General features: G+C 46.4%; 2 protein-coding genes across 3 annotated transcripts; both read left to right on the forward strand.

Moving 5' to 3' along the window:
* Positions 1-5,787: 5,787 nt before the first annotated feature.
* On the forward strand, positions 5,788-10,053 carry LOC112877987 (EKC/KEOPS complex subunit bud32). Of its 2 annotated transcripts, none has more exons than XM_025942363.1 (8): positions 5,788-5,892; positions 7,320-7,495; positions 7,807-7,896; positions 7,977-8,090; positions 8,333-8,611; positions 8,835-8,948; positions 9,528-9,600; positions 9,719-10,053. In XM_025942363.1, the coding sequence occupies exons 3-8, from the start codon at positions 7,822-7,824 to the stop codon at positions 9,754-9,756; spliced, it is 693 nt and encodes a 230-aa protein (XP_025798148.1). In that variant the 5' UTR covers positions 5,788-5,892; positions 7,320-7,495; positions 7,807-7,821; the 3' UTR covers positions 9,757-10,053. The 2 variants fall into 2 exon arrangements, with proteins under 2 accessions (XP_025798148.1, XP_025798147.1); XM_025942362.1 differs by having other exon boundaries at positions 5,798-5,892; positions 7,255-7,495.
* On the forward strand, positions 6,011-7,486 carry LOC112872882 (pentatricopeptide repeat-containing protein At5g61370, mitochondrial). The gene has a single exon (XM_025935919.1). The coding sequence runs from the start codon at positions 6,011-6,013 to the stop codon at positions 7,484-7,486; it is 1,476 nt and encodes a 491-aa protein (XP_025791704.1).
* Positions 10,054-13,223: the final 3,170 nt, after the last annotated feature.

Genomic DNA, 13,223 nt, shown 5'->3' on the forward strand with positions numbered 1-13,223 from the left:
AGGCTCCCTTGAGATACTTCAAGAAGTTTTTCTAGCAGGTAGTCTATAAGAAGATCAAAATTGATGACATTAAAGATGTGGAAATCTAAGCGCACCTCGGTTTTGTCTATGGTGATCGGCACGTCCCTTATGATCCCCTGACATTCAAAGAAGAGTTCTGAGGGACTTCTGAGATATTTGTCGATCAGGGTTAGAGGCTTGTTACCTACAAGAGTATCCACGAGGTATTCGGATATGATACAAGCCTCGACAGCAGGGTTATGAAGGGCATCTACGGCATTTTTCCACATAAAATAGGGGATGATTGTGGAAGTTGAGCTAATCCGAATTGCTTCGGAAGTACGCTTTGCCTCCTTCGACCAATCCACTATGGTTGTATGGTGGAAATCTTCATCAAGGGTCTCATAAAGACACAACAATGCTGTAGGCTTCTCGTGCCTGAGATGATTCGAGGTGTTTCTAACGTTTCCCTAAGGATCATTCTCGAATTGAGTAGAGAACTCTGAAGGTTGAATTTCTTCTTCCTTCATTGTTCATGGTTTCGGAGATAGCTCAACAGACAAATCTTGGGATGTGAAAGGTGAAAGTTGGGATTTGTCTATTGAGAGACTCTTATGGCTCAACTCATATTCCTCTTGGGGGGGGGGGGTTCGTTATGGTCGGTATGGAAGGAAGAGTTTTCTATGAGGTGATTTAAGATCTCTCTTCCTTCAATCGGAGTTATGTGTGCAAACGAACTTCCGGCAGCGACGCCAAGATCTAGGGTAGATTTCATGTCTAAACTCGAGCAAAAGATATCCATTGATATATCATCATGTATAGACAAAGTCTGGGCTAGATGCCAAAAGGTGCGAGAATCTAACCCATGCTGCACCTATGGACTCCTTCTCTAATTGCTCAAAGCTGAGGATGTCAATCGGTAGGGACTCTATGCGTTCTGTAAAGGAGAACGAGTAACAAAAGTTAACTCGGAGTTCTCCCCGATCACCGCTCATACTCCCTATCATGTGGGTGTGCCATTGCTCCGTCCTCTCTGTGAGAGAGAAAGGAAACAATTTCCACCGTAAGGTTTCTTCTGTCACGCATGAGATTACCAAGAACGCAGTTCCTCAAACTCTTACAAATGATCGTCAGGATCTTCATTAATAGCTCTACAGAAGGGTCGATTTCGAACCATGGCTACAAAGGTAGGACGGAGTTCGTAGCCAGATGAAAGGTTTTGGCTTGAAGGTTGTGATGGCTCATCAAACTCACCTTTTGGGATACAGAGCTTTTGAAAGGATGGCCGCTCCATGATAGCAGGGGTAGATATAGAATCAAAGAAAAGTAAAAAAAATACGAGGAGGAACCGGATCTGAAGATAACATAGCTACCGTTCCCCGGCAACGACGTCAGAAAGCTTGTTGGGTATTTTTACGATCACAAATAAATCTGCAAGTGCACAGATACCGTTGTAACTTTCACCCAGGAGTATTTTGGGGTATCGTATCTGTCAGACCGGGACCACGGGACTGTGTACATAAAATAGTTTAAAGAGGTTTAAGAGATTAAGTCCGTCTTATCTCTTATTTATCTCGTTTATCTCTTATTTATCCCGTTTAAATAGGAGATAGAGCTAACCGATACAGAGTGAATCTAATCGAGATATATTCTGGTACGATTCCTTAGCTGGTGTTGGTTAGTATCCTTGTAACCCTGGCCTCCCGGATATATAAGGGAGGCAGGGACCCCTCTCAAAACACGATCTCTAGATCGTTTTACACCAAAGGCAATACAAACCACCATACAGGACATAGGGTGTACGCGCTTTGCGGCCCGAACCTGTCTAAGCTTTGTGTTCCTTGCACCTTCGAGTTCCTGATCTCGGCGTCTCCTCACCCAAAACTTACCACCTTGGGTATATCCCTCGGTGGGCAGCCGGTTAAACACCGACAGCTGGCGCGCCAGATAGGGGAGCGCATCGAAGATCCACCAGCGAACTCGATGGCATCTTTCTAGTTCACCAGGTGGTGGATTGCTACCTTCACGCATGTGCATCAACGAATCGATTCATCGAGTTCGAGATCGGATCCTTCAGCGAACGGCTACATCAATCTCGACTACTCGGCTCGACTTCACCTCGCGCTGCAACGTCGATGCACCGCGGACGTCGACCTCGACGACCCGGTTCAACTTCGGCTTGTGCCGCAATATCCGCGAGCAGCAGCGACGAGTTCGACTACTTCGACTTCGCGAGGACGATCGGCTGCCCGCCGACGACTACTTCAACTATTCGTCTCAACTTAAAAACTAGTCGGAATCGACTCCGACTAGTCGAGCTTCATCAACAAACCGTCCCAGCTCCATCAACGAGCTCCACGGCTTCGTCAACATTCGTCCACGAATCAAGCTAAGTGACTTATACCTTTTCCGACTTGTTCTTCGCAGGATCAGCTACCTTTTTGGGTACGCCTCTCGACGGGCATGAAACCCTCGGGGGCTACTCCATGATCGACTACTTGTCCGTGTACGACTCTCGATGGGCATGAAACCCTCCAGAGCTACACTTCGCTAACTACTTATCCGTGTACGACTCTCGATGGGCATGAAACCCTCCAGAGCTACACTTCGCCGACTACCTTTGCGCACTGCGCATCCTCTTTGTCGCATGACGACTACTTTCTGCGCGTGTCTCCTCTTAACGGTCACTAATCAACTCGGGTAGCACATGCCTTAATCCGTGAAACCTCGGCTCTTTTGTCACGCCTAACGTCTCTACGCGTACACGAGATGAAGATCTCATACACGCTATGAGCAACGGCTAAAACAGGACCAGGTGCTTAAACATAACAGGTGGACTGCTCGGAAGATTTAAATGGCCTAAAAAAGAGCTCGACATAGCAATTTTTACACCAAATAAATTTTGATGTCTTCGCATTATTACTGAGTACTACTCAGTATCTTCGCATTATGCTACATAATTTGTGTATTGTCTTTTTTCAGGTCAAACTTCGGCAACAACCCTCCAGGCAGCGTGGCGTGCCATCGCAGTTCCGCTAGTTCCCAGGCTCAGGGGCTGGGCGATGCGCACTACTCGAGATGGCTTCTTTGGCTCTCTTGGCTCGTAAGCTCGGGGGCTGGACGCCGCAAAACTACTTGAAGACGACTCATATGAATACTGAGAGTGCAGAAGAAACCTTAAGTTACCGCGCGGTTAAATAAACCAGCGGGAGACTTAATTTCACTATGCAGAAGACGAAGAGTTTTTCTCAGGATTTCAGAGTAACACCAATGCCCCGATTCTTGGATCCTTTTTCCCAAACCTGGGAGATTTGGGTTCAAGGCTTGGGGGCTGCGGGATACGTGGCATCGACTACTTATTTTTCAAATTTATTTGAAAAGTAAGGAGGATTTCAGACTAATGCGACCCTCAGCCTGATTCTCCGATTCAACCTAAGGCTCTGGGGCTACTCCGTATGGAGTGCGATTTTTCAATCGCACACCATATCAGAAATAAAATTCGGGGCATGAGCACTTCATAGCTTCGATGCAGCCAAGTAAAGTACTCGAAAAAGGATTTCAAGACGGAGCTTCAGAAGAAGCCGAAAGCTACTTCGAAAGTACTCGATAAGCCTGCAGAACTCAGCTACGAAGAGCTCGGGGGCTTGTCAGACCGGGACCACGGGACTGTATACATAAAATAGTTTAAAGAGATTTAAGAGATTAAGTTTGTCTTATCTCTTATTTATCTCGTTTATCTCTTATTTATCCCGTTTAAATAGGAGATAGAGCTAACCGATACAGAGGGAATCTAATCGAGATATATTCTGGTACGATTCCTTAGCTGGTGTTGGTTAGTATCCTTATAACCTTGGCCTCCCGGATATATAAGGGAGGGCAGGGATCCCTCTCAAAACACGATCTCTAGATCATTTTACACCAAAGGCAATACAAACCACCATACAGGACGTAGGGTGTTAAGCGCTTTGCGGCCCGAACCTGTCTAAGCTTTGTGTTCCTTGCACCTTCGAGTTCCTGATCTCGGCGTCTCCTCACCCAAAACTTACCACCTTGGGTATATCCCTCGGTGGGCAGCCGGTTAAACACCGACAGTATCCACTAAGTAACGTGTGTATATTCTCTAAGTTTCAGGTTCGTCCAAGGACACCATACAGGCTAGAAGCAAGGGATAGAGAGGATTCTTAGGGCAAAGAATAAGAGGTAAGATAGAACTGTCTTAGTTGTTCGCATCGGCCTACTGGCTTTCCATAGAATAAAATCTGGTGAGCTCCAATAATACGGTACTGGGATATAGACGAACGGGGAAGATTACGCTAGATAGGCAGGGCTTGTCACCTCCTGCTACCTACCTCATCTAACTATAGGATATACCACAACCAAAAGGTAAATCTAGTCTTGGCACCACGTCTACACTATCGTTACTACTCTAGCCTTTGGCCTTAGACTAGAGCACCTACTAACTAGTGAACTAATGATCCGGCAAGTAACTACGGAACTTAGAACTATTACTTAACTAAGAAACGAAGACAGAAGAAGTAACGAACATTTACTTTGATTGATAATCATCCGTCGAGGTACAAGCTAAAGGATAGTGCCGATAAGATCGGCACTTTTCGGATTTCACATTCACTCTCTCCCTATCTCTTAGCACCTGAATGAGCCTAGAGCTTAAGTATAAAAGTGAACGATTGTGTGTGTTGTGTGTTGGTGTTCTTGATTTAGAGTCCCTCCTCTCATATTTATAGGTGTGCCCATGGGGTGTCTCGGTCGGCAAATGAGGGGCTATCACCTGGAACTGATATTGGGGAGTGATGAGGAGCTGCACGTGGAAGATGGAGGTGAGGCGGCGCCAAACTGGTTCGGCCGCACCACTTTAACTGCCTTTGGCAACCCCTTTTGGCAGAGTGGCTGCCAAATGGGTCCTTAGGTCGGCGATGGATGACTTGGCGTAGTTCTACATTGGTTTATGGTTCCGGTGGGCTCTTTGATCCATGGGAGGCTGAACAATGCATTTTGATTGGTCGGAGAGGTGTTGCCTTGGATTGAGAGTGTGTTTAGACTATCATGTGGGTCCTTCAATACTCGTGCTTGCTCATGATTGGTCGGTGTTTTGTGCCTTGGATTCAAATGTATGTTTTCCCTCCATTTTAGCTCAAATTTCTGCATAGCTATATTTTCCAGAGGACATATGGAATTAACATTATTTTGGATAAATATGCTTGCAAGAAATGTTAGTTCTTTTAATTTTTTGGTCAAAATGATGGCCGAAATTGGTCCGTAACGAGCGTCAACACTAAGCTACACACAAACATATTATGTTTCAGGGATGATGTTCATATATAAGATTGTTCATATATAAGATTATTTATTCAGTTTCTCGAAAATGCTCATACAAATATAATTGCATAGGTGCATTTATACAGGTAAGTGTGTGTATTTTGAGCATATATCCTGTTTTTCTTTAAAAAATAAGGAGACTATTTGAACTGGACGGAATAGTACACGAGCACTTAGGCTCAGGTCAGGATTGGAATGGTGAATGTAAATTGTCGAGAAGGACGTTAATCTGACACTAGGACAACTTCGAACTTTTTTTTTTGAGTGGAAGGACAACTTCGAACTGTAGTAGTCGCGAAAACAGGCCAGTATGATGAGTCGGCTGTAGTTATCAGGCCGAAAGTCGAGCTCCGCATTGTCTTCTTTTACCGGTCCATGATCGGCCCAATCCAGAACCGCTAAGGCCCTAACTAATGCCTCTTCCCCCAATTCGCCCGACGCACAACCCCGCCGCAACGCCTCCGCCCCCCCGCCGCCCTCTCCCGGAGAAACGCCGAGGCGCGAGCCGACGCAGCAACCGCAACCGCCACCAACACCAGCAGAGCCCTCCCCAAGGTCAGTTTCACACCCCTTCTCCGACCCGCCGCCACTTCCCCTCTTCTCTTCTCCAGACCTTGCCGCCGCCGGCCGCCAGTTTCTTGGCGGCCAGCCGCGTGTAGAGCCCGTGGGCACGATGGCGATGGCGAGATTGACGGCGGCCCTCACTCGAGGCGCCCTTCCTCCTCCGTGCCGCCGCGCTCTGTGCTCCGGCGCGCCGCTGGGCGCGGAGCTGGACGCGGCGGTGCGCGACGTCGTGTGCTCCGGGTCCGGGGGCCTCGACGAGGTGGGGAGCAGGCTGGACCGGCTGGGCGTGGCCGTCTCACCGGCCCTGGTCGGGCGCGTGATCGAGTCTTGCGGCGAGAGCGGCGGCGTCGGCTCGGGAAGGAGGCTCCTGCGTTTCCTGGCGTGGTGCCGCTCCAAGGACCCCGGGGCGTTGGGGGACGAGGCGCTCGATAGGGCGATTGGGGTGCTCGCACGGGTCGGGGACCTGACCGCGATGCGAATCGCCATCAGTGACGCGGAGAAGGACGGCCGGAGGATGGCGCCGGAGACTTTTACGGCCGTGGTCGAGGCCCTTGTCGATGCGGGGAAGGAGGATGAGGCGGTCCGACTGTTTAGAGGTCTGGAGAGGCAGAAATTGCTGCCCGAGCGTGGTGCCAGTGCCGGAGGAGATGGCGTGTGGTCGAGCAGCCTTGCCATGGTTCAGGCACTGTGTAAGAGGGGCCACGCCCGCGAGGCGCAGGGTGTGGTGTGGCATCACAAGAGCGAGCTCTCGGTGGAACCCATGGTTAGCATCGTTGAGCGAAGCCTCCTCCACGGTTGGTGCGTTCATGGGAACGCTAAGGAGGCTCGGAGAGTCCTTGATGAGATGAAGTCTTCAGGCGTCCCACTGGGCTTGCCGTCGTTCAACGATTTTCTCCATTGTGTGTGCCATAGAAACCTCAAGTTCAATCCCTCTGCCCTCGTTCCAGAAGCTATGGATGTGCTAACAGAGATGAGGTCCTGTGGTGTCGCCCCAGCTGCTTCTAGCTTCAACATATTACTTTCGTGTTTAGGCCGAGCAAGAAGAGTGAAAGAAGCTTATAGGATCTTGTACCTGATGAGAGAAGGAAAGGCAGGGTGCTCCCCTGACTGGGTTGGCTACTATCTTGTGGTTAGGGTCCTCTATTTGACTGGGAGAATCATTAGAGGGAAAAGGCTTGTAGATGCTATGCTGGAAAGTGGTGTGCTTCCAACTGCTAAGTTTTTCCATGGCCTTATAGGCGTCCTTTGTGGAACTGAGCAAGTTGACCATGCTCTTGATATGTTCAGACTCATGAAGAGTTGTGGATTAGTGGACACTTGTATATATGACCTGCTTATAGAAAAGCTTTGTAGGAATGGAAGATTTCAGCTTGGAAGAGAGCTCTGGGATGATGCTACAAAGAGTGGTCTTGTGTTAGGATGCTCAGAGGATCTGCTGGATCCCTTGAAGACAGAGGTATTCAGACCACCTTGTCCATCACAAAGATTAAATCCTCAGAGCTATAAGCGTTTGACCCAAAGAAAGAAGATTATTGCCGTTGGAGCCAAGAAGAACACTGCTATCACAGCCTCAATAAAGAAGTAGGGAGTATAGGTACTATTGAATTGTTAACTCGAGCAAATCTTCCTATTACTGTTGGAATTTTGTGATGATGACCTGTCCTAGTTCAAATTTCAGAACCATCACAGGACTATCAGCTGTGATAAAAGGCATGAAACTTGTAGTCTGGCAATTTCGGTAGTTTTGAAATTGCTATCCTTGGGAAAAGAAAGTTTGAAATGACTGGTAGTCTGGCAGAACAGCTGGCTTCATTATGCCAGATCTGTCTATTACATTTGCTTTTCTTTTTGATAATGCCTGTCTGACATCCTTTCATTTTTCTTTCTGTACTTCGTCAATTGCAGGTTTTTTTTAAGTACATGTTAGACTTGATGGATACTTCTCAGGAGCAAGAACAGGATTTTGGTGTACTGCTGAAGCAGGGGGCAGAAGCGGTAATTCAAGACTCAATCGCTATATAGTTGCAATTTGTCCTTGTGCTTTCATCTTAAATAGTTTGTTTGCTTCTCTGCAGAGGGTATTTGTTTCAACATTTGTAGGACGAAAATGTGTAATCAAAGAGCGCTTTTCGAAGAAGTACCGCCACCCATTGTTGGATGCAAAGTTGACTCTAAAGCGCTTAAATGCTGTTAGTCTCTCTAACCAACATGGTTCCTTTTAGATTTGTTTTTATTCTCATGTAAAAGAATTTGGATTCACAACAGTTTTGCCTTATCCATTTATGTAGAAACAAAGAATTCCATATTTCTGAATGGTATATTATTGATTTAGTCATGTTGAGATGAAAAACATATTCTGAAGTTTGAACAGTTGCACATGTCATCTGATTTACTGAAATTTGGCTTAGCATGATTCTCTTTTCATGTTCAGGAAGCTCGGTGCATGACAAAAGCAAGAAGGCTTGGTGTTCCTACCCCAGTTCTTTATGCTGTGGATCCACTTCTGCATACTTTGACCTTTGAGTTTGTGGATGGCTTGTCTGTCAAGGATATACTTCTTGGGTTTGGTTCAAATGGGGTTAATGAGGAACGCCTGAATGATATTGCCACACAGATAGGAAATGCAGTCGGGAAACTACATGATGGAGGTCTTGTTCATGGTGATTTGACTACGTCAAACATGATAATCAAGAGCAGCAACAATCAACTGGTGCGTAGAATGTCCTTTGTACCAACATCCTTTGGTTCCTGTATTCACTCTACTGATCTATGAAATCAAGTTTATGATAATCAAGATCAGCAGCAATCAGCTCTATGTAGAGCCATAGAATAGTGTTGATATCTTTGTATTTTCTTTGTTGAGCTGTGTGATGAAGGTTGCACACAGGAGATGTGGCTACTTATTTGTCAGTTTCATTTCTTCATCTTGGCAGGTTCTTATTGATTTTGGTCTGAGCTTCACATCAACAATTCCTGAGGACAAAGCGGTGGACCTATATGTGCTAGAGAGAGCTTTGATTTCCATGCATTCATCCTGTGGGGATGTGGTAAGGACTAAGGAGACTGGGTGAATTGATATTCAAGTTAATTTATTTTTCTTTCTGACCATAAATGTACTTTGGTTCCTGATTGTTACTTATTCATGTTTTGTCAGTTCATATACCTTAACCTATACTAGCTAGGACTGCTATTTAGTAATTTTATTTTGGTGAACAAATAATGTATACAGGGTTATCTAAGCAGCCCACAAGATTGGATTTATCGAAACGTTGACAATCATGAATGTTGGGACAATCATTGAAATGCTTTGTCATCATTTAGATTTCTTTAACTGTTATTCTGCACTTAGGGGCTGACTGTTCCGTACGAACATGTGGAACATTACAGCACAGATTAGTTCATTTATGATATGGATTATGAGTTTTTTTCTTTCTTTTGCTTATTGCATTTTGTTTCCAATGTTTTTCCTGCTTGTTTGTTCAATTGATGCAAGCTGCTTCTTTTTTTTTTATTTCCCTTTTTCTTTTCATGAGGCAGTCAGTTTGCTTTACTCATATCTCCCTGATACCATACGCCCTGCAACTTTTGATTCTGATAACACAAGGCTGATTTCCGTGGTGAACCAGATGGAGAAGATCATGACGGCGTACAGAAAGGCTTCGAAGCAGTGGTGCTCCACCCAGAACAAGCTGGCTCAAGGTAGGGCGTGATCCTGGGCTCCTGGGCCTCCCCAAGCGCATCCTATCTCCGCTTCCTCTTGTAGCTGTGGTAGCCTGACGAATGACCTTTTTGTAATGTATGCGCTTAAATTTTGCAGTGAGGCAACGGGGCAGGAAGCGCACGATGGTTGGATAAAACCTGCGTCCTGGACATTCTGAACTCGGAGTATTCACACTCCTGCATCATCCCATTTTGTTGCTGTGTTTTTAAGGGATCGAGTGGCTTTGCCTGCTGTAACATTTGTGCCTGGAATCAAGTGTTGCGGTCCTTCATTGTATCAGAAGTAGCGTTGTTCTGGACTGGGCATGGTTATGTTTTATTTGGAAGAGTCATGGTTAGGCTGTATTCTGCTTGTCTGTGTTGTTATTATGTAAGCGAGCTTGGGTGGGCTTTATCTGATTCTGATCGGGCTGCTGGGCCTGGCATGCTGAATGCGCGAGACGAAGGATGTGTCTCGTCTGTACTGGGCTGGATGTTTGCAATGGTCATCTGTACTTGTGTTGTCGTTGTGTGGTGGGGTCTTAGAGGGGCCGGCTGTAGTAGACAGGCAGGCAGGCTTTCCATTAGTAGCAAGCATGATGCGATGATTGCGTGCTCGTCGTTGGTGGGCCCTGGCTCACGGACCACGACGACATGCTCAACGCCTCCACGGCCTAAGGAAGGCCGGTCCATGATGGGGCGGGCCCCAGCTGGAAGAGAGACGGGGGAGGATGAGATAGAGGGCGAGGTGGAGCCCAGCCGTCGCTGCTGCAAGTGCAAGCAAGGAAGGAACGGCCAGTGTGAGTGTCCTGCATGTGGGCGGCGTGGATGGACGACAGAAGGGTGGGGGAATGAGAGCATGGAAGGGAAGGAAGGCGCAAAGAGGGGCCGAGGATGAAGAAGGCTGCTGCGGCAGCAGCGGAGGCGATCAGATCACAGGCGCAAAAGCAGAGCGGGGCCCAGCCGGACCTCGCTAGCTCGTCGCAGTCATCAGTAGCACGCGGTCACCGTCTCGCCGATCCGATCCGTCGTCTGCTGACTGCTAGCTAGAGGAAGGCTCGCGGACAACGACGTTGCCTGCCCGCGTGCCATCTAGCTCCTCCGTCGTCAGCGCTGCTGCGGGCTGCAGCACAAGGCCGAGACGTGTACACGCATGCTCTCCAAAACTCGCAGCCTAGTCGGTGTCTCGTGCCAATCTTTGCCGACGCTGTCTGGTGTTCTTGTTGCGGCGCGACGGGGGCGTGATGCATGTCATGGAGAATCCCAACCAAACGGAAACGGGAACTAAATCTAACACACTGTCACGTGTGACTGTGCGTGCTGTCTCCTTCAACGATCCTTGTCTCTCTCTCTCTCTCTCTCAGCCAGCATAGCAGCGTAGAATGGCTTGTCCTACTGTATCTCACGTCATTACCGCAGCCTTTTCCTTCGTCGACTGCTTCAGATCCCGGTCGGTCGACCACGACCATCGAGCGGCCGGCCGGCTACCAAAGCTCAAAGAAAAAGGCCCAAAAGACACACCCACACACAAGAAGAAGAGAGGAGCAGCCGAGAAGGGGCACATGGCCCCACTGCCAAAAGCGAGCATGCAAGCCCAGATCCTGTTTTGACCGCCCCCACGGCGACACGCTCAATGCCCAACACCATCGCAACACAAACTAGAGAAAGAAAAAAAAAAGGTAGCACTGGCAGCTCAGTCACCACATCATCATCATCGCGGCATTCATAATAACGATCCTAATAATCCCGACCCCGATTAGGCTAGCCTCACTGATTACGTGCGCTGCGCATGGCGCTGCACGCCCCACGCCCCTAATTAAGCATCCCACTGGGCCCTAGACGATCCCAGTTAGCCCATCCAGACCTAGCTAATCAGCATCAGCAGAAGCTAGCCACTAGCCTTTAATCGTCTCTCTCTCTCTCTAAAAAAAACTAGCCTTTAGTTTACTTGCATCTTAGTCTAGCTGCTGCTACATAGTACACCCAGGAGAGGTACAAACAAGAAGCCAGCTCTGGCCTGCCTGCCACCGCCCTGACACATATTATGCACCCAGCCATTCTTAAGTACTCCCTCATGCCCTACTTGGCATGCCTAAAACAGACACTATCCTAACAAAAAGAAAAGCCATTAGTCTCTTCTCTTTCTCTTTCCAGCCTATTTGACCCCGGTCAAAGCCAGCCCTGCCCACAAGACAGGAAGGCTTTTTAATTAGCTATTGGGGGTTTGCTCTGCAGGGGGAGCAACGCTACTGCCCGGAGGGCGTACTTTTGCGAATTAATTAGTTGGATGCTAACGACCTGGGTGCCGTGTACTTTGCAGGTCTAAATCCTAGATTGCGACCTTTAAGTAGGCTGCTAATCATATCTGATGCCCGCTCGTGCAGTTCCTTTTTATGCACACATATAGGTTAATGCCACCACGGTCGTCGGTCCCAGCAATGAGGTGGTCAGCAGCACTACAACAGCTGCGGGTATGAATGCCTGAATTACCTGTTACTCACTTCATCCCAAAATAAACTAAAAAAGAAGATTTATTTTAGAATAGAGAGAGTATATACCGATTCACATTATAAGATCGGTCTTACAAACTTAGTGGAGTTATCCACGTGAGCGTGCTCCATTATTTTACTATTATCTTACTCCTTTGAGACCTCGTCATCATAGAATCTGAGCCATTTCGACTTTTACCATTGTATATTCTATAAATGATGTCAATATCTCTATTTATAATCATTGTGTCATAATCTTTTGGTTCTGGAATTATAATAGAGTACTTGTTACCTTACCATGAATACACTTCAATTGTTTTTCTTTTAGATTTGGGCATATTCTTTGGGTACAATATAATTGATTCATGGTAGTCAACTAGATGGTAATATTAATTCCCCATTGCCCAGTCCAAATCTATTCATCTTTAGATTCATGTACTCCCTAAGGTCATAAAAATATGAAGTTGTTAATATGCTTCCATTCAAACTTTTGTATGTTAATTGTCAATATCTTCCAAAATAAAAATATTTTCTACATGAAGATCCATGCATGCATGTGTGCGTGCATGTGTGTGTTCAAATGCTCTCTCATGATATTATAATTGTCAATTTCATAAACATATTTATCAGAAAATAACGGTGAGAACTACTTGTTTAGTCTATGCAATTGTCCAACATATCAAGTCTATGGGATTAAGCTAAAGGGAGCACATATTATGAGGAAGTGATGAATGTTCTTTAAAATATCTTTTTAAAAATATCATTCATTCCAATATATTGCCTTTAAAATGAAAGTAGTATCTTTTTAAAAACATAACTAGAAGAATCACATGGGCACAAAAAGGAGATCAAAACTTATGGATCTTCTACATGTGTTGATTTGTGAATAATTGGAGAAGAGTTTGTTAGCCGAAAAAAGAGGTTGGACTAGGGATTCACTGATTATATATACTTTACATAGCTTTGCACCTAGCATGGGTTTGGTACATGGAAAGAGAACATCAAAATCTAGAGGTAAAGCTAAAATCCATAAATAAAATCAAGAAACTACTACATCTAAAAAGTTGGTTTAATAATCAATTACATATTCAAGAAACCAGCCCCAAGCCCTTTCCATCCTGGTGGATAGGAAAA

Source organism: Panicum hallii, chromosome 9 (assembly GCF_002211085.1).
Source record: "Panicum hallii strain FIL2 chromosome 9, PHallii_v3.1, whole genome shotgun sequence".
Lineage (NCBI taxonomy): Eukaryota > Viridiplantae > Streptophyta > Magnoliopsida > Poales > Poaceae > Panicum > Panicum hallii.

Excerpts from the sequence above, each read along its gene's own strand:
- LOC112872882 (XM_025935919.1), top strand. The coding sequence starts at position 6,011 with ATGGCGATGGCGAGATTGACGGCGGCCCTCACTCGAGGCGCCCTTCCT.
- LOC112877987 (XM_025942363.1), top strand. The coding sequence starts at position 7,822 with ATGTTAGACTTGATGGATACTTCTCAGGAGCAAGAACAGGATTTTGGT. Across the intron at positions 7,897-7,976 it reads TGAAGCAGGGGGCAGAAGCG|AGGGTATTTGTTTCAACATT; the intron begins GTAATTCAAGAC and ends GCTTCTCTGCAG. Across the intron at positions 8,091-8,332 it reads CTCTAAAGCGCTTAAATGCT|GAAGCTCGGTGCATGACAAA; the intron begins GTTAGTCTCTCT and ends TTTCATGTTCAG.